General features: G+C 42.0%; 1 protein-coding gene across 2 annotated transcripts in view; it reads left to right on the forward strand.

Annotated features, from left to right (window-relative positions):
• The window catches only part of FKBP5 (FKBP prolyl isomerase 5), a 110777-nt gene extending 107741 nt beyond the window's left edge, over nt 1-3036 (forward strand). For both annotated transcript variants that reach the window (XM_077754908.1, XM_077754907.1), the window contains exon 12: nt 1265-3036. In XM_077754908.1, the coding sequence (XP_077611034.1) occupies nt 1265-1372 (108 nt within the window). In that variant the 3' untranslated portion in view covers nt 1373-3036. The remainder of the gene's footprint in view (nt 1-1264) is intronic.
• Nucleotides 3037-25093: the final 22057 nt, after the last annotated feature.

Here is a 25093-nt window from a genome sequence, read left to right on the forward strand (position 1 = left end):
ATTATCTTTCAGGGTGGGGGGGCAGGGGGGGCCTCAGCCAGTTAGGCCTCTGACTCTTGATTTTGGCTCAGGTCATGATCCTGGGGTCTTGGGATCAAGCCTTATATCAGACTCTATGCTGAGCGTGGAGCCTGCTTGGGATATTCTTTCTCTTCCCCCCACCTTCTGCCTCCCTCCCCGCTGTAAAAATATAAATTTGGAGGGGCACCTGGGTGGCTCAGTCGGTTAAGCATCCAACTTCTGCTCAGGTCATGATCTCACGGTTCACGAGTTCGAGCCCCGCATCGGGCTCTGTGCTGACAGCTCAGAGCCTGGAGCCTGCTTCGGATTCTATGTCTCCCTCTCTCTCTGCCCCTATCCCACTCTCACTCAAGAATAAATAACCATTAAAAAAATTTTTTTTAATGATAAATAAATTTTTTAAAAAGGTTAAACATGGGGCACAAGGACAGGTAGACAGCCCAAGATGCACAAGAATGGGGAGAATGATATCTGATCTGAGGCTGTTTTGGATCCGGAAGTAGAACCGGGCTTTTCTACTCACCAGACAGAGTCGTAAGGCACTGATACATCCGTGAAAGAAATTGAGGAAAATGAGTTCCCTAGAGACATCCTAAAGTTTTTGTTTTTAAAAAAAAAATTTTTTTTTTCATTTTGAGAGAGACAGAGCATGACCAGGGGAGGGGCAGAGAGAGAGGGAGACACAGAATCCAAAGCAGGCTCCAGGCTCTGAGCTGTCAGCACAGAGCCCAGCATGGGGGCTCGAACTCATAACCGTGAGATCATGACCTGAGCTGAAGTCGTATGCTCAACCGACTGAGCCACCCGAGCACCGTAAAGTTTGTTATTTTTTAAAAGTCAGAGACATCAGGTATTTTTTCAGATAGTACGTCTTTGTTGAGACTTTTTTCCCCATCCCATTTTCCCCAGGGATGGGCTGTGATGGGGAAGCCCCGTGTCATAACCCTTTACTTTGCCGCCCTCCACCCCCAGCAGAGTTGTTCTCTGGTCCTGAGTGTACTGTCTGCTCCCAGCTTCTTGGTGGCAGGCGTCCCTGGGGCAGGCTAGTTGTCACCCAGGAAAAGTGAAAGCTGCCTGCTCTGAACTATTGGCAGTGCTGCCCTGACCTCCCAGGCCTGGCAACCCCAGTAAGGTTATCATCATGTCCCCATTTCATGCCTGACGGTCAGGAGGAGCCAGGAATCACTTGAGTGTTTCAGTTCCTTTTTCCTCTGACCCTCTTGATTTCTTACTTCTTCCTCAGGAAGAGGCCAGTAAAGCAATGGGCAAGAAGACTTTAGAAGGGGTCGTCACCCGTGAAAAAGAAACAGAGGGGCAGGCAATGGAAGAAAGAGCCGGAGGCCACGTATGACACCACGCAAAGGAGGGAAGAGCCCTGATGAACTCGGCCCCTCCTCCACGGGCTTGCACCCTACTCAGGACTAAACAGTGTTTAATGTAAAGTTCGTTGTAGTCTGTGTGATTCTGGAAGCAAACGGCAAAACCGGTGGCTTCCCAGAAAACAGCCACCCTGCTGCTGCCCAGTGCTCTCCTGGAGGGTGGGCGTGGGACCACTCCAGGTGGAACAAAATGGAAATGGCTGTTGGTGTGGCGAGACTGAGCCAACAGCTCGAGTCCAGCTCATTTCATTGTATGTCAACCTGCGAGATCTAATTCAGGGTCCTTGGAGATAATCCTGACAATTTGGGGCTATCTGTTAGGTTTTACATTCGATTGAACTTCAGTAGCACTGCAGAAACCTAAAAACAAATGCATAATGGAGTTCTCCTTTCCTACAGTTGGGTGGGGGAGCGGAGGAGAGGGTTTGGTTTTTTTCAGTGACCGAAGTGCTAGCATTTTTAACCAACAGAGCCTATAGTTGAGGGGTCTGGAATCCCCTTGGGGCCTCGGCAGCCCCAGACCTGAAAGCCAGAACCTCAGAGGCCACCTGCTTGCTGACGGAGCCAAACTCCCTCCTCCCTAAGCCAGCCTCCCTGAGAGAGTGGGTTTCTCCTGTACCCAGCTTTTCCCGAAACATCCTTCAGCAACGATAATGAGCAGAGGGAGCGTGTGGGCCAGCTTTCCCTGCCTGACATGAAGCTCTGAGCTGCCAGAGTGAGAAGAGAGCCATGAGATTTGTGCTTTCCCCTCCTCTGGCCCTTCCCAGAAGGCATGCGGAATGTAGCACAGCTACCGCTCCCTTTCTTCTTTCCACTCTAACCATTGCCATTAAGAATTTAAGACTTATTCTTATAATATCTCTGACCTGGAGTGGATTTAGTTACGTATCCATTTATCCATTTAGGATCCATGTGGGTTTTTCTTTTGGTTTTTTTTTTTTGGTCTTTTAAAAACTACTGCCTCATAAACCTGTATACTGATTTATGGAACTTTATTTACACTCCTCTATTATCATGCAAAAAATTTTTTGACTTTCTACTACTATGCGTAGCTTAATTTTTAAAAACAAGGTCTGTGGAACCGTAAGAGTAAGTCGTTGCTCTTTGTGCATGAAGGTTTTCCTCGCAGGTCGGCACTCAGTAGCTCTCTCCTGCTGCTGCTAGCTCCTTGGTTCTGCTGTGGGCTGTGAAAAAGAACCGAAAACCGCTTCCTGTGCAGGCACATCTCGCCTAAAAGCTCCAGTACTGGGGCAGTGAATCAGGGCAAGTCTTAAAATACGTATATACACAGCGGAATCTGGGTCCTTACGGGTAAGCGAGCTGGAGCGTGGCTTTCTCTCCCCACAGCCCAAAGCGCTCGTGGGAGCGTGTCTGCAGCCAGAGGAAACTGCCGCTCCAACCTGGAACATCTCACTGTGTAAAACCCTAAAGAACACTGGCACTTAACTTCGTTTTTACTCTTACGGAGGTTTTAACAAAACACTTTTGTTAGGTTAGGACCCATACAGCAACCTAAAAAAATCATTTTATTTTCTACCAGTTCTCTGCTCCATGGAACAAATGGAATGAAATTGTGAGTTTCTCTTTTGAAAACTAGAATCCTTTTAGTTCCTCACTTTTGTCTTTTTTTTTTTTTTATTTTCATGAGATTTCTTCAAACGCCCCAGTCTCGCCTAGGAAATACGAAAAGCAAAAGTTGATTTTGCTTTGTTTGCTTAACTGTTTAGTATTTGTAGCTCTGTTGACTAGAGCATGACTCCAGTGAGGCCAAAACCGAGATTTCATCCTATAAAGGCCAGTTAGTGTTTTGCAGGTAACAATTCCAAAAATCAGATCACCCCAGCCAACTGTCTCCCAAGTGTGTGTTATGGGTCACAGCCGGGGGTGGGGGGGTGGGGNACGATTGTGGGTGCCCATTGCCACTCGAGAAGAAGAAACGTCCTATATTCTTGTATCAAATTGAATAATCTTCATTTGTCTAGAAATCAGGTGTCTTTGAACCATCTTTTAGACCGCATGTGGAGTGGTGAGGCAGCATATGATGAATTAAAACTTGTTTTTAAAAACATCATTCAGATAGACTTTTTTGTGTTCCTCAAATAAATTTTAAAAACAACCAAACCAAACACGAATTTCCCATTCTTGGTTTTGCCTCCGTCGTCTTCAGGAAAAGTTGTTTTGCTTGGAAAACCATGGGGCCCAAAATGAAGACATGTGACATCAGAAAATTGGTTGGAGGCCATATTGTCTTCCTTGCTCTGAGGACAGCTGGAAACCAGTGTGAGACTAAAGGTGACGGGATGATGCATCTTTGCACAGATGAACACCATAATCAGAAACGAGGATTTTGAACATGCCACCATTTTAACTGATTGTAAGGTTCAGTTTGAGAAACTGTGCCCTCTAGTAAATATGTAAAACCTAAGCATGCGTGTCTTCCCAAGTAGCATATTCCATCAGATACTCCTGGTAGCATACTCTGAAGGCCAAAGGAGAGGTCACGTGTATTGCAAAAGAAAGGTGGGGTGACGAGCCTATCTCCAGTAGCACTACAGGCATCTGTAGATAGGTCACTGCAGGCTCCAGAGACCTTATCTTTTATCCCTTTGAACTCCTTGCTTCATCCTTGGATTTGAATTTTACTTCTACCCCTTTGCGGCTAAATTATTTGAAAATGAAATAATTAGCTTTACTTGCATGATTTTTTAAAACATTTTTTAACTTATCTTGAGATAAAGGGAGAATCCCCAGCAGGTTCCTCACTGTCTGCGCAATGTGTGGCTCAAACCCACCGACTGTGAGATCATGATCTGAGCCGAGATCAAGAGTCAGATGGTTAAGGGACTAAGCCACCCAGGCGCCCCTGCATGTTTTTTCTACGCAAATAATGCACGTGCGAGGGGTATTAAGGATAGCTAGAGGTGGTTTCCCAGCTGTGACCTGGGTAATTGAAGGCAGACTGCATCCACTCCAGAAATGAGGAGTGTCCATTAAGAGCTTTATCCACATGTATTCAGCCTTTTTAGCATCGTGCATTAGAATTTATGACTGGCAATCCTGGGGGACCCTAGCATTAGTGACAACATGCACTAAATTCAAACCGATGAGTCTATTCAAACCATAGCAGGTTACTCATCCACCATTTCAGCGTGGAGCCTGAAGCAAGGATAGATCTCATGACTGAGCTCATGACCTGAGCCAAAATCAAGAATTGGACACCAAACAAAATCACCCAAGCGCCCCAAAGTAAATACATGTAAAAGCTGGTATTGCAATCCCTGTCAAAATAACACCAACATTCTTCGCAGAGCTAAAACAAGCAATTCTAATATTTGGAACCACAAAAGACCTCAAATAGCCAAAATACTGTTGGAAAACAAATCTGGAGGCATCACAATCCTGGACTTCAAGCCATCTTACAAAGCTGTAATCATCAAGACAGTGTGGTACTGGCACAAAAACAGACCTGTAGATCAATGGAACAGAATAAAGAACCCAGAAATGGACCCACAAACGTATGGCCAACTAATCATTGACAAAGCAGGAAAGAACATCCAATGGAAAAAAAGTCTCCAGCAAATGGTATTGGGAGAACTGGACAGCGACCTGCAGAAGAATGAAACTGGACCACTTTCTTACATCATATACAAAAATAAACCAAAAAAAAAAAAAGATGAAAGGCCTAAACAAGACAGGAAACCATCAAAATCCTAAAGGAGGGGCACCTGGATGGCTCAGTCAGTTGAGCATCCGACTTCTGCTCAGGTCATGATCTCACAGTTTGTGGGTTCGAGCCCCTCATTGGGCTCTGTGCTGACAGCTGGCTCAGAGCCTGGAGCCTGTTTCGGATTCTGTGTCTTACTCTCTCTCTGACCCTCCCCTGCTCATGCTGTCTCTCTCTCAGAAATAAATAAAATGTTTTAAAAAAATTTTTTTTAATCCTAAAGGAGAAAACTAGCAACAACCTCTTTGACTTTGGTCGCAGCAACTTCTTACTTGACATGTCTTCAAAGGCAAGGGAAACAAAAGCAAAAATGAACTATTAGGACCTCATCAAGATAAAAAGCTTCTGCACAGCAAATAATCAGCAAAACTAAAAGACAGCTGATGGAATGGAAAGAGATATTTGCAAATGACTATCAGATAAAGGGTTTGTATCCAAATCTAACAAGAATTTATCAAACTCAACACCCAAGAAACAAATAATCCAGTGAAGAAATGGGCAAAAGACATGAACAGACACTTCTCCAAAGAGGACATCCAAGATAGCTAACAGACAAATGAAAAGATTCTCAACATTGCTCATCATCAGGGAAATACAAGTCAAAGCCACAATGAGATACCACCTCACACCTGTCAGAATGGCTAAAATTAACAGCTCAGGAAACAACAGGTGTTGGCAAGGATGCAGAGAAAGGGGAACCCATTTTGCACTGCTGGTGGAAATGCAAAGTGGTGCAGCCACTCTGGAAAACAGTGTGGAGGTTCCTCAAAAAATTAAAACCCGGGGCGCATGGGTGGCGCTCAGTTGGTTAAGTGTCCAACTTTGGTTCAGATCATGATCTCACACCCTGCACTGGGCTCTGTGCTGACAGCCAGCTTTCAGAACCTGGAGCCTGCTTCAGATTCTGTGTCTCCTCCTCTCTCTGCCCCTTCCCGAAAATAGAACTACTCTACAACCCACCAAGTGCACTGCTAGGAATTTATCCAAGGGATGCAGGTGTGCTGTTTTGAAGAGGCACGTGCAGCACAATGTTTATAGCAGTGCTATCGATAATTGCCAAAGTATGGTAAGAGCCCAAATGTCTATCAACTGATAAATGGATAAAGAGGATGCAGTATATAGATACAATGTAGTATTACTTGGCAATCAAAAAGAATGAAATCTTGCTATTAGCAACAACGTGGATGCAACTAGAGGGTATTATGCTAAGCGAAATAAGTCAGAGAAAGATATATGATTTCACTCACATGTGGAATTTAAGAAACAAAACAGATGGACATAGGGGATGGGAAGCAAAAATCAGATAAACGGAGAGAAACCATAAGAGACTATTAATACAGAGAACAAACAGGTGCTGGCAGGGTACTGGGTGGGGGATGGGCTAAATGGGCGATGGGCGTTAAGGAGGGCACTTGGGATGAGCATTGGATGAATCACTAAATTCTACTGAAAAATAAAGGCCTATATTTTCTCTGAAAAAAATTAAAAGCTGGTATTATAACAATGGTTTATAACAGCACTGTTTTTTTTTACATGATTTAAGAGAATAATGCATTTGGGGCGCCTGGGTGGCTTAGTCGGTTAAGAGTCTGACTTTCGCTTAAGTCATGATCTCGCGGTTGGTGGGTTCGAGCCCCGCGTCGGGCTCTGTGCTGACTGCCGGCTCAGAGCCTGGAGCCTATTTCAGAGTCTGTATCTCCCTCTATCTCTGACCCTCCCCTGCTCACGCTGTCTCTCTCTCTCCTAGAAATAAATAAAAATTTAAAAAAATAATAATGCATTTAAAAATTTTTTTAAATGTTTTATTTATTTTTGAGAGAGAGAGACAGTGGGAGCAGGGGAGGGTCAGAGAGAGCGTGAGACACAGAATCTGAAACAGGTGCTAGGCTCTGAGCTAGCTGTCAGCACAGAGCCCAACGCGGGGCTCAAACTCACAAACTGTGAGATCATGACCTGAGCTGAAGTCGGACGCTTAACCAACTGAGCCACCCAGGAGCCCTGAGAATAATGCATTTTTAAGGGGGAAAAAAACCAAACAAACCGGGGCACCTGAGTGGCTTCGTTGGTTAAGAGTCTCAATCTTGATTTCAGCTCAGGTCATGATTTCACGATTAGTGAGTTTGAGTCCCACATTGGGCTCCACAATGACAGTGCAGAGCTTGCTTAGGATTCTCTCTCTCCCTCTCTTTCTGCCTCTCCCTGACTTATGTGCTCACAAACTAAATAAATAAATAAATAAATGAACTTTTAAAAATAAAAAATAGTAATGTAAAAGTTCATATTACCATAACTTTGGTATGTAACTCCAAATATGTTTTCCACATAATTCAGGAAATTAATGAACTTAAAGGAATGATTACTTTATGTATTTGGACACACAATGTGTAAAGATGTAATTTTAGTTAATTTAATTAATTAAGTTAAATTTAATGTAATTTGTGGTGTTGACAACCAAAAGGATTGGGGACAGAGCTGTAATGGAGCAGTGTGTGTTACTGAAGTTAAGCTGCTATACATTCAAGTTAGAATATTATACCTTTATGTTAAATGTAATCCCCAAGGTAACCAAAAAGAAAATATAGTAGCTATAGAGTATACAGAAGAGGAAATAAAAGATTTAAACATTTTACCACAGAAAGAAACAAAAATCGACTAGACCCAAAAGAAAACTGGAATGCAAGAAATAAGAGACAGAAAAACTATAGGGCATATAGAAAACAGCACAATGGTGAGTACATCTGTCCTTATCAGGAATTACTTTAAATGGAAATGAATTAAACTCTCCAGTCAAAAGAGATTGGACGAATGGGTGAAAACACGTGATGCAACTACATGCTGCCAACAAGAGACTTGCTTGAGATCCAAACACAAAAAGAGGTTGAAAGTGAAAGAATGGGGGAGCACTTGGGTGGCTCAGTTGGTTAAGTGTCCCAGTTTGGCTCAGGTCATGACCTCACAGGTCGTGGGTTTGAGCCCTGCATCAGACTCTGCTGACAGTTGTGGAGCCTGCTTTGGATTCTGTGTCTCCCTCTCTCTATGCCTCTCCCCAGCTTACTTTCTGTCTCTCTTAAAAATAAACACTTTTTAAAATTTTTTTAAGAAAATGAAAGAATGGGAAAAGATATTCAAAGAGTATCCAAAAGAGAACAAGAGTGTCTATACTAATACTAGACAAAATAGATTTTAAGTTTAAAAAGATTGCAAAAGACAAAGGACTAATATATAAAGGTTTCACTACAACAGGAAGATATTTTAACACAATAAACCATCTAGATCTAACACATATATACAGAATACCACCCACCAACAGGATATGAATTCCTCTCAAGTGCACATGGAACATTCTCCAGAAGAGACGATATATTAGGCCACAAATGTTTAACAAATTTAAAAAGATTAATGTCATAGAAAGCACCTTCTTTGACCAAAATGGGATAAAACTAGACATCACTAACAAAGAAAATTTGGAAGTTCAATAAGCTGTGGAAACACTTTTAAAGAACCCAGAAATCAAAGAAATCACAAGGGAAATTAGAAATACTTAGAGATGAATGAAAAGGAAAACACAACATACCAAAAGTTATGGGACACAATGAAAGTAGTACTAAAGAAAAAATGTATAGCTATAAACACTTACATTAAGAAACAAGAAAGGGGCACTTGGGTGACTCAGTTAAGTGTCTGACCTTGGCTCAGGTCACACATGATCTCCCAGTTGGTGAGTTTGAGCCCCGTGTTGGGCTCTGTGCTGACAGCTCAGAACCTGGAGTCCGCTTCAGATTCTGTCTTCCTCTCTCTCTGCCCCTCCCCGACTTGCACTCTCTTTCTCTCTCTCTCTCAGAAATAAACATTAAAAAAAAAATTTTTTTAAACCAACAAAAAGGAAAGATCTGGGGTGCATGGGTGGCTCAGTTGGTTGGGCATCCGACTCAGCTCAGGTCTTGATCTCGCAGTTCGTGGGCTCAAGCCCCGTCTTGGGCTCTGTGCTGACAGCTAGCTCAGAGCCTAGAGCCCATTTCGGATTCTGTATCTCCCTCTCTCTCTGACCCTCCCCTGTTCATGCTAGCTCTCTCTCTCTCTCTGTATTTCTCAGAAATAAATAAAAACATTTAAAATTTAAAAAAAAAGATCCTGAATCAAAAACTCAAATTTAAGGAGCATGAAAAAAGGAGCAAACTAAAACCAAAGCTAGAAAAAGTAGGAAAATAATAAAGATCAGAGCAGAATGAAATAGACAATAGATAAATTTTTTAAAAAATCAATGAAGCCAAAAGTTAGTTATGTGTAAAAATAAATAAAATTGATAAGCGTTCAGCTAGATAAAACTTAAAAAAGGAGAGAAGACTCAAACTACAAGTATGAGAAGTGAACATGAGGACATTACTACCAATTCTTCAGAAATACAAAGAATCAGAAGACATTACTATGACAAATTATAGGTCAACAAATTGGACAACCTAGAAGAAATGAATAAATTCCTAAAAAATAAACAATCTGCCAAAACTGAATCAAGAGGAGATAGAAAATCTGAACATATCAATTACTTGTAAGGAGATTGCTCAGTAATCAAAAATCTCCCAATAAAGAAAAGACCAGAACCACATGGCTTCATTGGTGAATTCTGCCAAAGATTTAAGAAGAATGAACACCAATCCTTCTTAAACTCTTCCAAAAGCCCCAAAGAAGAAGGAACATTTCCAAACTCATTTCACAAAGCCAGCATTACTGGGATTCAAAGCCAGACAAGGCCACTACAAGAAAAGGCCAATATATATAGATGGAAACATATACAAAACAATATTACGAAATCAAATTAAACAGCACATTAAAAAGGTCATTCAAGCGGGTGCTTGGGTGGATCAGTCGGTTGAGCGTCCAACTTTGGCACATGACCTCACAGTTCATAGGTTCAAGCCCCGCGTCAGGCTCTGTGCCGACTGCTTGCTCAGAGCCTGGAGGCACAGATTCTGTGTCTCCTCTCTCTGCCCCTCCCCTGCTCATGCTCTGTCTCACTCTGTCTCTCAAAAATAAATAAATAAATGTAAAAAAAAATTTTTTTAAGATCATTCACCATAATCAAATGGAATTTATCCCTGATCCAAGAATGGTTCAATATACAAATCAATGTGATACGTCATAATAATAGAATGAAAAGGAAAAAAAGCATGATCGATAGAGAAAAAGCATTTGACAAAATTCAACATCCAATCATGATAAACTCTACAACTTAGGTATTGGAGGAACGTACCTCAACATAGCAAAAGCCATTATATGACACTCCCATAGCTAATATATTGAAAAGGTCAGTGCTTTTCCTTTAAGATCAGAAGCAAGACAAAGTTCCCACTGTCTCCACTGCTATTCAACATCGTGCTGGAAGTCCTGGCCAGAGCAATCAGACAAGAAAAAGAAAACAAAATAGGCATTAGGATTGGAAAAGAAGAAGTGAAATTGTCTCTGTTTGCAGATGATATAATTTTATACACTAAAAAACCCTCAAAACCTGTTATATCTAATCAACAAATTCCATAAAGTTGCAGGATAGAGATTAACATTAAAAAAAATCAATAGCATTTGGGGCGCCTGGGTGCCTCCAGTTAGTTAAGCATCCAACTTCAAATCAGGTCATGATCTCATAGCTCATGGGTTGGAGCCCCATATTGAGCTCTCTGCTGTCATCACAGAGCCCATTTCAGATCCTCTGTCTCCATCTCTCTCTCTCTCTCTCTCTCAAAATTAAGTAAACACCAAAAAAATCAATAGTATTGGGGTGCCTGGGCAGCTCAGTTGGTTAAGTGTGCAACTTTTGATTTCAGCTCAGATCATGATTTCATGGTTCCTGAGATGGACCCCACATCAGGCTCTGCACTGTCATGGAGCCTCCTTGGAACTCTCTCTCTCTCAAAATAAATAAACGTTTTAAAAAAAAAAAAAAACTACAACTCACTAGCAAAAAAAACCCTAAATGAAACAAAACAAAAAATAATGCAATATGCAATTAAAAATGAGCAAAGTACCTGAATGGACATTGTTTCAAAGAAGATATACTGATGGCCAATAAGTACCAAGAAAAGTGCTCAATCATCAGGGAAATGCAAGTCAAAACCACATTGGAGAATATTTCTGAGGCACAACACAACAGACAGAAAAACATGTAGTCATTGTCATTGATGTACTACTCTTAAAGNTAAGTTTCATTGGATTAAAAAATGTTTTAATGACTTTAGAAAAAAGAATCAATATGGAAAGACTGGTCATTTTTTAAAAACCATTCTTTGGAAATGCTTTAATATTTCAGAGACTCCCGGGCAAAAATAAGATAAAAGAAAAAATAAAGAAGTTGATGAAAAAAGAAAAAAACCACATTGGAGAAAAACAAAAAACCCACGAGTAATCATCTCCTTCCAGTTAGAATGGCTGTCCTCAAAAAGATAAGTAGTAACTAATACTCACAAGAATTTAAAGGGAACACTTCTACACTGTTGCTGGGATTGTAAATTGGTACAGTCACTATGGAGAAAAAATATGGAGGTTGCTGCCCAAAATTTAAAATAGAACTACTCTATGATCCAGCAATATCACTTCTAGAAATACATCTGAAAGAAATGATAACACTATATCCAAGAGGTATCTTCACCCCCATATTCATTGCAGCATTACTTACAATAGCCAAGATGTAGAAACAATGTAATTGTCCATTGATTAAAAAATAGTGGTATATATACACAGTGGAATATTATTCAGACATGAAAAAAAAAAAGAAAAAAAAAAAGGAAGTCCTGCCATTGTGTTGATCTGGATGAACCTTGATAGGATTATGCTAAGTGAAATAAGTCAAAGACAATACTGCATTATCTCACTGATACGTGGAATCTTAAAAACAAAAACAAACCAAAAGACCTAACTCATAGAAAAAGAGATCAGATTTGTGGTTAGCAGAGGTGGGGGGCAGGGTGGAAGGCAGGATGCGATGAAAGGGGTCAAAAGGTACAAACTTCCAGTTAAAAGATCAATCAGTCCCAGTGATGTAATATACAAGATGATGACTATAGTTACCACTGCTGTATGGTATATTTGGAAGTTGTTAAAAGAGGAGTTCCTAAGAATTCTCATCACAAGGAAAAGAAACATTTTGTATCTGTATGAGATGATGGGTGTTGACTAAATGTACTGTGGTAATAATCACTTCATAATATGTGAAAGCCAACTCATGCTATACACCTTAAACTTGCACAGTGCTGTATGTGAATTATATCTCAATAAAAGCTGGGGGGAAAGAATAAAAAAAAACAACCCACCATTCACAGAGTAGGTTTCTCACAGAATGGGACAAAGAATTTGTAATTCATGATTCTGTAAGGGTTAATATCCAGACTATGTAGAAAACACTCAAAACTCAAAAACAAAAACAAACAACTGATTTGAAAATAGGCAAAGGAATTAGACAGACATTTCCCCAAAGGTAATATACAAATGGCCATGAAATACATAAAAAGTTGCTCAGCCTCACTGGTCACTAGGGAAATGTAAATCAAAACCACAAGCCACTGCCTCACAGCCATTAGAATGGCTACAATTTAAGAAAACAACAGCAAACAGGAAGCAAGTGCAGGTGAGGATGTGGAGAAATTGGAACGTTCACGCACTGTTGGCAGGAATGTAAAACAGTGGGGCCACTGCAGAAAACAGTACGGTGATTCCTCAAACGATTAAAAGTACAATTACCATGTGATCTAGCAATCCCACTTCTGGGTAGGTACCCAAAAGAACTGAAAGCAGAGTCTTGAGATATGTGGACACCCATGTTCACAGCAGCCTTATTCACAAGAGCTAAAACGTGGATGGGGCCCCTGGGTGGCTCAGTTGGTTAAGCGTCCTACTTAGACTCAGGTCATGATCTCACAGTTGGTGGGTTCGAGCCCCACATCGGGCTCTGTGCTGACAGCTACCTCAGAGCCTGGAGCCTGTTTCAGATTCTGTGTCTCCCTCTCTACCTGGCCCTCCCCTGCTCACACTGTCTCGGTCTCTCTCTCTCTCAGAAATAAATTTTTAAAAATTAAAAATAAATAAATAAAATATGGAGGCAACCCCAGTGTCCACTGGTAAATGAATGGATAAGCAGAATGTGGTCTACAAGTACAATGAAATATTACTCAACCTTAAAGAAGGAAGGACATCCTGACATCTACTACTACATGGATAAAACTTGAGGACGTTATGCTAAGTGAAACAAGCCAGTCGCCAAATGACCAATACCGTATGCATCTACTTATATGAGGTCTACAGAGCAGTCAGAATCACAAAGACAGACATTATAATGGTGGTCGCAGAGGGCTGGGGGAAGGGGAGACGGGGAGCTGTTGGTTAAGGTGTTTCCAAGTTTCAGATTTACAAAATAAAAAGACTTGCAGGCATGGATGGCGGGGACGGCTGGACAACAATGTGGATGTATGTAATATCATTAAAGTGTGCACTTTAAAATGTCTGTGATGGTAAATTTGTATTTAAACACAATTTTTTAAAATGTTTTATTTATTTCTAGGCAAGAGAGAGAGAGAGACCGCGTGAGCAGGGGAGGGTCAGAGAGAGAGGGAGACACAGACTCTGAAATAGGCTCCAGGCTCTGAGCTGGCAGTCAGCACAGAGCCCGACGCGGGGCTCGAACCCACGAACCGCGAGATCATGACATAAGCGAAAGTCGGACGCTTAACCGACTAAGCCACCCAGGCGCCCCTAAACACAATTTTTTAAAAAAAGAAAGAAAAAATATTTCCTTAGAAATACCTCCCGCCTCGCCCCAGTTCCCTCGTCAGCCCCCTAGCCAGCCCCCAAACATTTATGGCCCATCTGGGTACTGTTCCACACGCAGGGGGCAACAGGGGCAAGGGGGCCCCTTGGCCTTGAGCAGCTCACAGATAGGAAATGAGGCGCACAGATGGCTGGCCCACTGCACAGCATCTGCCGTCTGCTACTGATGCCTTCAGAACTTGGCGGAAAGAGAAAGAAGCTTCCCTCTACCTCTCCAGCTTTCCTGTTCGTGCAGAGCCTCGGAGTTGGGGGGGGGTGGGGGGAAGTCCAGCCAGGGCCCACCCCACGGCCAATGTCCCGACACACTAGAGGTGCATGTGCCCTTTCTCCGGGCTCCCCTAAGCTGGCCACCGTTCCCCCTCCTTGCTCATCTCCTGGTATCTGGGCTGCAAAATGTGCCCTGATGTGGAATAGCAACCCCCTCCCCAGTCCCACCCTGCACTACACCAGCCCGCGTGCCCTGGACCCAGTCTGGTGAGCAGAATCTTAAATCTCCTCCTTGGAATAGTGCCTTCGTGTACATGAAGCATCAGGCAGGGAGGGTGTGTTAGTTAAGTATCTGTCTGACTTTGGTTCAGGTCATGATCTTGTACTCTGTGAGCTCGAGCCCCGCGTCGGGCTCTGTGCTGACAGCTCAGAGCCTGGAGCCTGCTTCAGATTCTGTCTCCCATTCTCTCTGCCCCTCCCCCACTCATGCTCTGTCTCTCTCACTCAAAAATAAACATTAAAATAAACAAATAAAAATTAAAAAGAAGCAGAAGCAGCAGCAGCAGCAGCTCCAGGCAGAAGTCTAGGAAGCAGGGAATAACTAGACAAACCCTCAGGTCTATTTTTCAATGATCCTCCCACTGGACCCCAACTACAAAAACCCCAGAACTTTCTTTTATTTACAGAGCAACTGGATAGACACACCATGCCTGACTTTGTTTACTGAGTGGCCATTAGAAAGTATGGAGGTTCAAAGAACCATGTTTCTCATATGTCTTCATTAGAACTAGCCCCTGAGGGGCGCCTGGGTGGCTCAGGCGGTTAAGCGTCTGACTTCGGCTCAGATCATGATCTCATGGTTTGTGAGTTCGAGCCCCCTCTGGGGCTCTGTGCTAAATAAACATTTAAAAAAAAAAAAAAAAAGAACCAACTCCTGAGAAGGGTGTCAGTTCCTGATACCTGGGGGGCCCCAGACCCCTGCAGACGGGGCTGCTGGATGTTTTCCTTCTCTCACACAACCTCAGTGGGTTCTGTGCGGGATCCTAAGCCTTCTCTGAGCCCAGCCGTGCCTTGCCAGCACGAGAGCGTACAGCGAGGCGTTGCGCTCTTTGGTCACTCTCCAGTTTGACAGTCAACCTTCAGGCTGTGGGTCTGGGCCTCAGAACCTAGCGGCGGTGGGACAGCCCGAGCTGGCTGTTTGATGGCTGAGACCAGATGTCCTGCGTTAGTGCCGGACACTCCGCTGGTGTCATTTCATTGTCCCACCGCCAGTACAGTGCTTTCTTAGAAGAGCCTCAGCAAGACTTCCTAAATCTGGGGAGTTCAAAAGCCAAGGGGCAAGAGCATGGGCTTAGGTCCTGCTCTGTGTTGACAGGAAGTGATTTGGGCCAAGTCACTCTCTTCCCCTTGGCACTTCAGTTTCCTCACCTGTCAGATGATACTAGCTAATATTTAAATTTTAAATTTTGAATTGTGGTTTGGGGGCACCTGGGTGGCTCAGTCGGTTAAGCGTCTGACTTTGGCTCAGGTCATGATCTCGCGGTCTATCGGTTCGAGCCCCATGTCGGGCTCTGTGCTGACAGCTCAGAGCCTGGAGCCTGCTTCAGATTCTCTGTCTCCCTCTCTCTGCCCCTCTCCCACTCGCACTCTCTTTCCCTCAAAAATAAATAAATATTTAAAAAATTTAGAAATAAAATATTAATTGTGGTTTTAAAAAACCATGAAATATACCATCGTAACCATTTTTAAGTGTACAATTAAGTACTGTTAGGTTTATTCCCATTGTTGTCCAACCAGTCTCCAGAACTTTCTCCCCTTACACGCAAGCTCTATACCCATCAACCAACAACTCTCCATTCCCCTCCCCCAGGCCCTGGCAGCCACCATTCCGCTTTCCGTTTCTGTAAGTTTGACTACTCTAGGTACCTCGTATATACAGTCATGCAACATGTGTCTCTCTGTAGCTGGCTTGTTTCACGTAGCAAAATGTCCTTCAGCTTCTTCCGTGTTGTGGCACGTGTCAGAATTTCCTTCCTTTTTAAGGCTGAATAGTATTCCATTGTGTGCACAGACCGTATTCTGTTTGTCCATTCATCCATGGATGGGCACTTTTGTGGCTTCCATCTTTGGCCTATGGTGAATAGAGCCGCTAGGAACGCGGGGATGCAAATCTCTCTTTGAGATTCTCTTTCAGTTCTTTTATATAAAAGCCCAGAAGGGGGGGATTGCTGTTCACACAGTAATTCTACTTTTAATTTTCTGAGGAACCCCCATACTCTCTTCCATTGAGGCAGCACCATTTTACATTCCCACAGCAGTGTACACGTGTTTGATTTCTCCATGTCATCACCAATACTTATCATTTTCTGTTTTTTTTATGTTTTATTTATTTTTGAGAGAGAGAGAGAGACAGTGTGAGCGGGGGAGGGTCAGAGAGAGAGGGAGATACAGAATCTGAAGACAGGCTCCAGGCTCTGAGCTGGCTGCCAGCACAGATCCCGATGTGGGGAGCGAACCCACGAACCGTGAGATCATGACCTGAGCCGAAGTCAGATGCTCAACTGACTGAGCTACCCAGGCGCCCCATTTTCTGTGTTTTTGATAAGTAGCCAACCTAGTGCATGTGAGGTGATATCTCACTGCAGTTTTGAGATTGCTGTTCCCTAATGATTTGTGATGTTGAGCATTTTTCCATGTGCTTATTGGCCTTCTGTGTATCATCTCTATTCAAGTTGATTCAGTGTCCTTTGTCCCTTTTCTTTATTCAGGTTATTTGCCTTTTGTTGTTGAGTAATAATAGCTGATCTCGATTAAGCTCACCTTACAGTGTTGAAATTATGTAAAGACCAAACTAAGATAGGTGATGGCTGGCAGGTTAACAATTTGGTGTCCTTTCAAACCCATGGCCAATACTTGCTAACTATTTACTTGGATGGGGAAGGACAGGGAAAAACTGATTTCCTGTTATTAAAAATTATTTTTGGGGGGCACCTGGGTGGCTCAGATGGTTAAGCATCCAACTCTTGATTTCAGCTCAATTCATGATCTTGTAGTTCATGAGTTCAAGCCCCATAATGGGCCTCATGAGGACAGTGCAGGGCCTGCTTGTGATTCTCTCTGACCCTCTCCTGCTCACTCTCTCTCTCTAACTAAATAAATAAACTTAAAAAAAAAAAAAGATAGAAAAGTGCCCTTCCTACACCAGGAAGGTAGAAGGCACTCATCATCAGATACAGGAAAATAAGGGCTGAGAAGAGCTATATAAACAAAACTCACTTCACCAACTTATAGCCCCAACCCAAACCCATCTGTTCAGTCAATTCTACACATATTAATCGTTTCTTTGTCTGGAAGGTACAAAAGCTTTCTGCTTTGGTCATTTCTTTGACTCTCATATTTTTATGAAGCTTCCATACATATGAAATTAAATTGGTTTTTAACCTGTTAATCTGTCTTACATCCAATTAATTATGAGACCAGCCAAAGAAGCTACAAGGGAAGGGAAAATTTTTCCTCCTCTACATAATTCATTTATCTAAACTCTCTTACTGTCTCATGGTGTAAACTCTATATTTATGTACTCCAATTTCTGGGGCACATTTGCTTGTTTCCACGATTTTGCGATTACCAACTGCCCCAATGCATATCCTTGTCTTCCTCGCTTTCTGTATCTACACTAAAAGTTTACATAGGACAGAAGCGTCTGCAACTTTACTGGGTATTGACCAACGGTTTTGTAAGCAGTTGTACTAAGTTGTACCACCCACTAATGTGTTCAAGTTGAGCTTCCCCTAAACATTTCCAATATTTGGTTTGAGCAAACCTTAATTTTTACCAATTTGGTGGGATATTATAGCCCATTTTTGTTTTGATTTGCATTTTCCTGACTATAGATGAGGTTGAGTGAGCATCTTGTCATATGAAAGACTGGTGGGAACCCCTGAGGGGAAGTCTCTATGGTCCTTTCCTCTTGAGCTGGTCCATTTCCCTAGGGAAGCATTTTCCCATTTCTTATTTGGGGAGTGGGAGCCCCGCTGTCTCTTTCTCAAAGCTAAGCGGAGCAAGGGCCCGGATGTCAGCGCTCACTACCTCCCATCTCCTCAGCTGTTACTGCTCTCCATCCTCAGCTGGGTCTGAGGCTGCCTCCGACCACCAAGTCTAGAGCAGGTAAAGTGCAACCTTGACAAAGAAGAGTCCGGGTTTCTCCTTGGAAGTGGGTAGGAGTAGGTGGGTGGGGGATGGGCGGCCACCTGGCTGCGTAGGAGGATGAGATAGTCTTTTAGAAAAAGGTAAAAGATTTATACCATCTGAAGAGAAACCAGAGTATTGGGGTGGTCTTTTAAAAACTTTCATCTAGGGGCACCTGGGTGGCTCAGTCGGTTGGGTGTCCAAGTTTGGCTCAGGCCACGATCTCATGGTTCGTGGGTTTGAGTCCCACGCGGGGCTCTGTACTGACAGCTCCGAGCCTGGAGCCTGCTTCTGATTCTGTATCTCCCTCTCTGTGTCCCTTCCCCATTCACGCTCTGTCTCTGTCTTAAACACTAAAAAAAACTTTTTTAAACTTTCACTGAATCCTTCTCTTGGCCCCATGCTGAATCACCCCCTTCAGAAACAACAGGCACTTCCGATTTCTCAGCCTCCCCAGAGCTCTGTGCTACAAATCTCCTTTCTTCTTCCTGGCTTAAACCACCAAACACAGAGGCACCATCTTCTCCCTGCTACCAACTCAGTTACCATTCAGCCATCCGCTTTCCATCTCTTTATCCTTTTGGGTTCATGCTTTAAAAAATTCCTTTACTGTTGGGGGTAGTGGGTCAGCAGCTGCTTTAGTGGAGCTCTGATCATTGCTGAGACCCCTGCTCGGCCACCAGGCAGGGTGGCTCAGTCGGTTAAGCGTCTGACTCTTGGTTTCAGCTCAGGTCGTGATCTATGATCTCACAGTTTGTGAGTGTGAGCCCCACATCAGGCTTCACACTGACAGTGAGGAGGCTGCCTAGGATTCATTCTTTCTCTCTCTCTCTTGCTCTCTCCCTCCCTCCCACTGCCCTTTCCCTGCTCGCTCGCTCTCTCCTTCAAAATAAATAAATAAACTTTTAAAAAATGTTAATTCCTTTACTGTCGTTTTAGAGGAGCTTTAGAGAGGAGAAGAAAACATGTGGTATTTAATCCTAAATGTATTTTGTAGGATGTGAGGTAGGATCTAACGTTAGCTTTTCAGTAGCATTTATTGCTCAATCCATCCTTTCCTTCATGGTTTGTAATGCCATTTCGGTCACAGCCAAACTCCTGTGTGTGTGGGATTGGTTTCTAGGCTGCCAATTCTGTGTGTATGTGTGTGTGCGCGACCCTGTGTCAATATCATGGTTTTAATTACTATGGCTTCATAGTAAGCCTTGATAGCTGGTAGAGTAAGGTTAGTCGTCGTCGTCTTCAAAATTGTTTTGTTGCGCTTCTGATCCAAATATGGTAGAATTAAAAGACCATTTTCCTCCCTTCTCTCAAAACTGCCATAAGCACGGCCCCGTCACACCCCCAGGGAGCTGCGGGAAGGGAGTAGGCACCCTGCCCACGTGCAGACAATGGGAGACTGAAGAAGGTGCCTCCAGTCCCGCTTCCCAGGTGCTTATGAGGATTTGCTTTGCAAGCTGCTAACCGAAGGTGGGAATAAATGGGAGCAAGACGTCATCAGCAAGGAAAGCAGTGGAGATCCTGATCAAGATGGTAGAGTAGGAGGAACCTAAGCTCACCTCCCCCTCAGGACACACCGGGTCCCCCTCTGCACCCCGGGGACCTGTGCACCAGGAAAATGAGCCTCCATAATATCGGGCTTTGAAAAAATGAGTAGGGCTTACCTCCAGGAGAGCCGGGGGCTATAGGAAACAGAATCCACTCTCCAAGGGTCCACACGCAAACTCACTTGTTCCAGGGCCCAGCGCAGAAGCAGCAGTTTAAAAAGTGCCCAGGACCAATGTGAAGGTGATTTATCAAATAATCTTAGGCTGTGTGCCAGAGGGACAGGATCTGTTAACTTTCTCCTGGAACAGAAGCAGGTGGGCAACATTTTTCCTGCCCTCCTTCTGCCTAGCTGGCTGATGCCAGGGGATGCCCGTTCTGATACTTTCCATCTATTTTACCAGCACGGCGTCCTCCCCTGTGGACACACCCTGCCTCACACACTCATCCAAGCAGTCGCTCCCCTGCAAAGCAGAGCAGGCGTCTCAGCAGTGATTGATCAGAGCACCACTAAAGCAGCTGCTGACCCACTACCCCCAGCAAGCAGCCTCAGCCAGGACCAGTGTCCCACCAAAGCAGCGGTTGCCTTGCCAAACCCAGCAGATGGCCAGGACAGGAGCCCCACCAAGGTGGCCCCACCCACCAGTGCACCTGCAAGAGTCACAGGTGGGCGTCAAAGCCAGGCAGGCTGGGGCCAGCCCCCCACCCCCCACCCACAACTAATACGCTGGCAGCAGTCACAGCTCAGCCCCCACAGGGACACCTCTGGGGAGCATGGCTCTGGTGACCAAAGGTATTGCATTTCTAAATCCCACAGGATGCCTTTCACATAAGGCCACTCCTGAAACACCAATAGATATACCTGGTCACTAATATATATAAACAAACAGAACACAGTGAGGCGACAAAGAAATAGGTTCCAAATGAAAGAATGAGACAAAATTCAAAACAAGAACTAAGTGAAATGGAGATAATCAATCTACTCAATGAAGAGTTCAAAGTAATGGTCACAAAAATGCTCACCAAACTCAGGAGAGTTATGAACAGAGTGAGAACTTTTCCAAAGAGAGAAAATATTAAAAGGAACCAATCAGAGCTAAAGAATACAATAACTAAAGTGAAAAATACACTCCAGGAAACTGACAGTAGATTAGATGATGCAGAATAACAGATCAGTAATCTGGAACACGAGGTACTGGAAGTCATTCAAACGAAATAGCTGAAAGAATTTTTTAAAATAAGGATAGGGGGCGCCTGGGTGGCTCAGTTGGATAAGCATCCGACTCTTGATTTCAGCTCAGGTCATGATCTTACAGTTCAGGAGATCAAGTCCCTCATCAGGCTCTACACTGACAGCACAAGCCTGCTTGGGATTCTCTCTCTCTCCCTCTCTCTCCACCCCTCCCCTGCTCACTTGCTCGCTCTTTCTCTCTCTCCCAAAGCTAAACAAATAAACATTTTTTAAAAATGAGGATAGTAACCAGCGTCCTTTGGAACAACATAAAGCACATAATATTTGCATTTTAGGGGTCCCAAAAGGATAAGAAAGAGAGAGGGAGGAAGAAAATGTATTTGAAGAAATAATAGCTGAAAACTTCCCTAACCTGGAAAGGGAAACAGTAATCCAGGTTCATGAATCAGAGAAAGCCCCCCAGATGATGACTCCAAAGAGTTGCACACCAAGACTCATAATTATTTAAATGTCAAAAATTAAAAATAAAGGGAGAATCTTGAAAATAGCAATAGAAAAGCAACTAGAGACACGGAAACACTCATAAAGATTAAGGGCTGATTCTTCGGCAGAAACTTTATAGCCAGGAGGAAACGGCATGCTATCTTCAAAGTGCTGAAAGGAACTGAGCACAACCAACCTACAACTAAGAATACTCTACCCTGCAAGGTTATCATTCGGAACTGAAGGAGAAATCGCTTCCCCAACAACAAAAGTTAAAGGAGCTCATCACCACTAAACCAACCTTATAAGAAATGTTAAAGGGACTTCTTTAAGTGGAAAAGAAAAAGATGTAGCTGAAAGTAAATAAATAAAAAATAAACAAAAAAAATTTTTAAAAAGGAAAAATATCACTGATAAAAACAAACATATAGCAAAGGTAATGGATTCACCACTTAACAAGATACTATGAAGGTTAGAAGACAAAAGTAGTAAAATCAACAATATCTATAATAATTAGTTAAGTGATATACAAAATAAAAAGATATAAAAATATGCTATCACATACATAAAACACAGAGCTTGGGGGAAAAAATGTAGTGCTTTTAAAACATTTAAACTGAAGTGACCATCAACTTAAAACACTGCCACATGCATAAGATGTTATATAGAACCTTGTGGCAACCAAAAATCTATAATAGATAAGCAACAACAACAAATGGAGAAGGGAATCCAAACATATCACCAAAGAAAGTCATCAAATCACAAGGGAAGAGACCAAGAGAAGAAAAAGGAAGCTACTATAAAGACCAGAAAACAATGGACAAAATGATAAGTACATACACATCAATAATTACTTTAAATGTAAATGGACTAAATATTCCAATCAATAGACATAGGGTGTGACTGAACGGATAAAAACAAGACCCATTTATGTTGCCTGCAAGAGACACACATAGACTACAAAGTAAAAAGATAGAAAAATAGATTCATGCAAACGAAAACAAAAAGAAAGGCAGGATAGCAACACTTATGTCAGACAAAACAGACTTTAAAGCAAAGACTGTATCAAGAGACCAAAAAAAGGGCATTACATACTACAAAAGATAACCCCCCAACAAGCAGATATAGCAATTGTAAATATCTACACAACCAACATAGGAGCACCTAAACATAAAAAGCAAATATTAACAGACATAGAAAGAGAAATTAACAATAATACAGTAATAGTAAGAGACTTTAACACCCTACTTAAATCAATGGATGGATAATCCAGACAGAGAACCAGTAAGTGAACAGTGGCTTTCAATGACACATTAGACCAGATGGACTTAATAGATATATACAGACCTTCTATCCAAAAACAAAGGAATACACATTCTTTTCAAGTGCATAATGAACATTTTTCATGAAAGATCACATATTAGGCCACAAGACAAGTCTCAATAAATTTAAGAAGTTTGAAAACACATCAAAAATTTTTTCTTACCACAGCAGTAGGAAATTAGAAATCAGTTACGAGAAATTGGAAAAAAAACAAAAAACCAAACACAAGCACATGGAGGCTAATCAACATGCTATGAAACAACAATTGTCAAAGAAGAAATCAAAGAGGAAATTTAAAAAAACACCTGGAGACAAGTAAAGATGGAAACACAATGGTTCCAAATCTTTGACACGCAGCAAAAGCAGTCCTAACAGGGAGGGACAAGACAACCTCATGAAGCAAGAAAGATCTCAAATACACAATCTAATCTTAGACCTACACTAGAAAAAGAAGAAAAAAAGCTTAAAGTTAGTAAGAGAAAGGAAATATAAACTAAGAGAAGGTTCTTTGAAAAGATAAACAAAATTGATAAGCCTTTAGCCAGATTCTTCAAGGAAAATAAAGAGAGGGCCCAGCTAAGTAAAATCAGAAATTAAAGAGACATTACAACCAACCCCACAGAAACACAAAGGATTTTAAGAGACCACTAGGGACAATTATACACCAACAAATTGGACAACTTAGAAGACAGGGATAAATTCTTAGAAATATATAGTCTTCCAAGACAGAATCAGGGAAAAATAGACAATCTAAATGCACCAATTACTAGTAATGAATTGAACTGTAATAAAAAAAACTCCTAACAAAAGTCTACTACCTGATGGCTTCACAAGTGGATTCTACCAAACATCTAAAGAAGAATGAATACCTACTTTTCTCAAACTATTCCAAAAAATTGAAAAGGAAAGAATTCTTCCAAATTTATTCCCTGAGGTTAGAATTCCCAGATACCAAAACCAGACAAAGGAATTAGATGAAAAGAAGTTTACAGGCTGATATCCTTGATAACCACAGATGCCAAAATCCTTAATTAACAAAATATTAGCAAACACAAATTCAAAAACATATTTAAAAGGTCATACACCATGACCAGGTGAGATTCATTCCACAGATGTAAGGATGGTTCAATATCTGCTAATCAAACAACATGATATGCCAAATTAACAAAATGAAGCATCAAAATCACATGATTAGCTCAATAAATTCAGAAAAAGGCATTTGATAATATTCAACATCCATTTATGATTTAAAAAAATTTTTCAACAAAGTATAGAGGGTACATACATCAACAAATAAAGGCCATATATGATAAACCTACAGCTAACATCATACTCAGGAATGAAAAGATCAAAGTTTTTTCTCTAAAATTAGGAATAAAACAAAGATATCAATTCTCATGACTTTCACTCAACATAATATTGGAATTCTAGCCGTGGCAATCAGACAACAGAAAGAAGCAAAAAGAAACAATTGGTAAAGAAGAAACAATTGGTAAAGATAATTTGTCACTATTTGCAAATGACATGATACTATACATAGAAAACATTAAACACTCAACCAAAAAAAAACATCAGAATAAATGAGTTAAGTTGCATGATGCAAAATTAACATCTGTTGTATTTCTATACACTAATTATGAAGTAGCAGAAAAACAAAGAAAATAATCCCATTTAGAATTATATAAAAAATAATAAAATCCCTAGGAATGAATTTAACCAAGTAGGTTAAAGACCAGTATTCTGAAAACTCTAAGACACTGATGAAAGAAATTAAAGATGACACAAATAGGGGGGTCTGGATGGCTCTCAGTAGGTTAAGCGTCCGACTTCGCCTCAGGTCATGATCTCATGGTTCATGCGTTCAAGGCCCACATCCGGCTCTGTGCTGACAGCTCAAGATTCACATGATCCACACTGACTGAGACAGCCAGGCACTCCTTAGACATCAGTCTTAACAATATTTATTTTGGATCTTTCTCCTCAGGCAAGGGCAACAAAAGCAAAAATAAACAATTGGAATCACATCACATTAAAAAGCTTTCGCACAGTGAAAAAAAACCATCAATGAAATAAAAAGGCAACCTATTGAATGGGAGAAGACATTTGCAGATAATGTATCTGATGGGAGTAAATATCCCAAATCTATAAAGAATTCATACAGGGGCTCCTGGGTGGCTCAATCGGTTAACCCTCCAGCTCTTGATTTCATCTCAGGTTATGATC

This window comes from Crocuta crocuta, unplaced genomic scaffold (assembly GCF_008692635.1).
Source record: "Crocuta crocuta isolate KB4526 unplaced genomic scaffold, BGI_CrCroc_1.0 scaffold132, whole genome shotgun sequence".
In the NCBI taxonomy this organism is placed as follows: domain Eukaryota; kingdom Metazoa; phylum Chordata; class Mammalia; order Carnivora; family Hyaenidae; genus Crocuta; species Crocuta crocuta.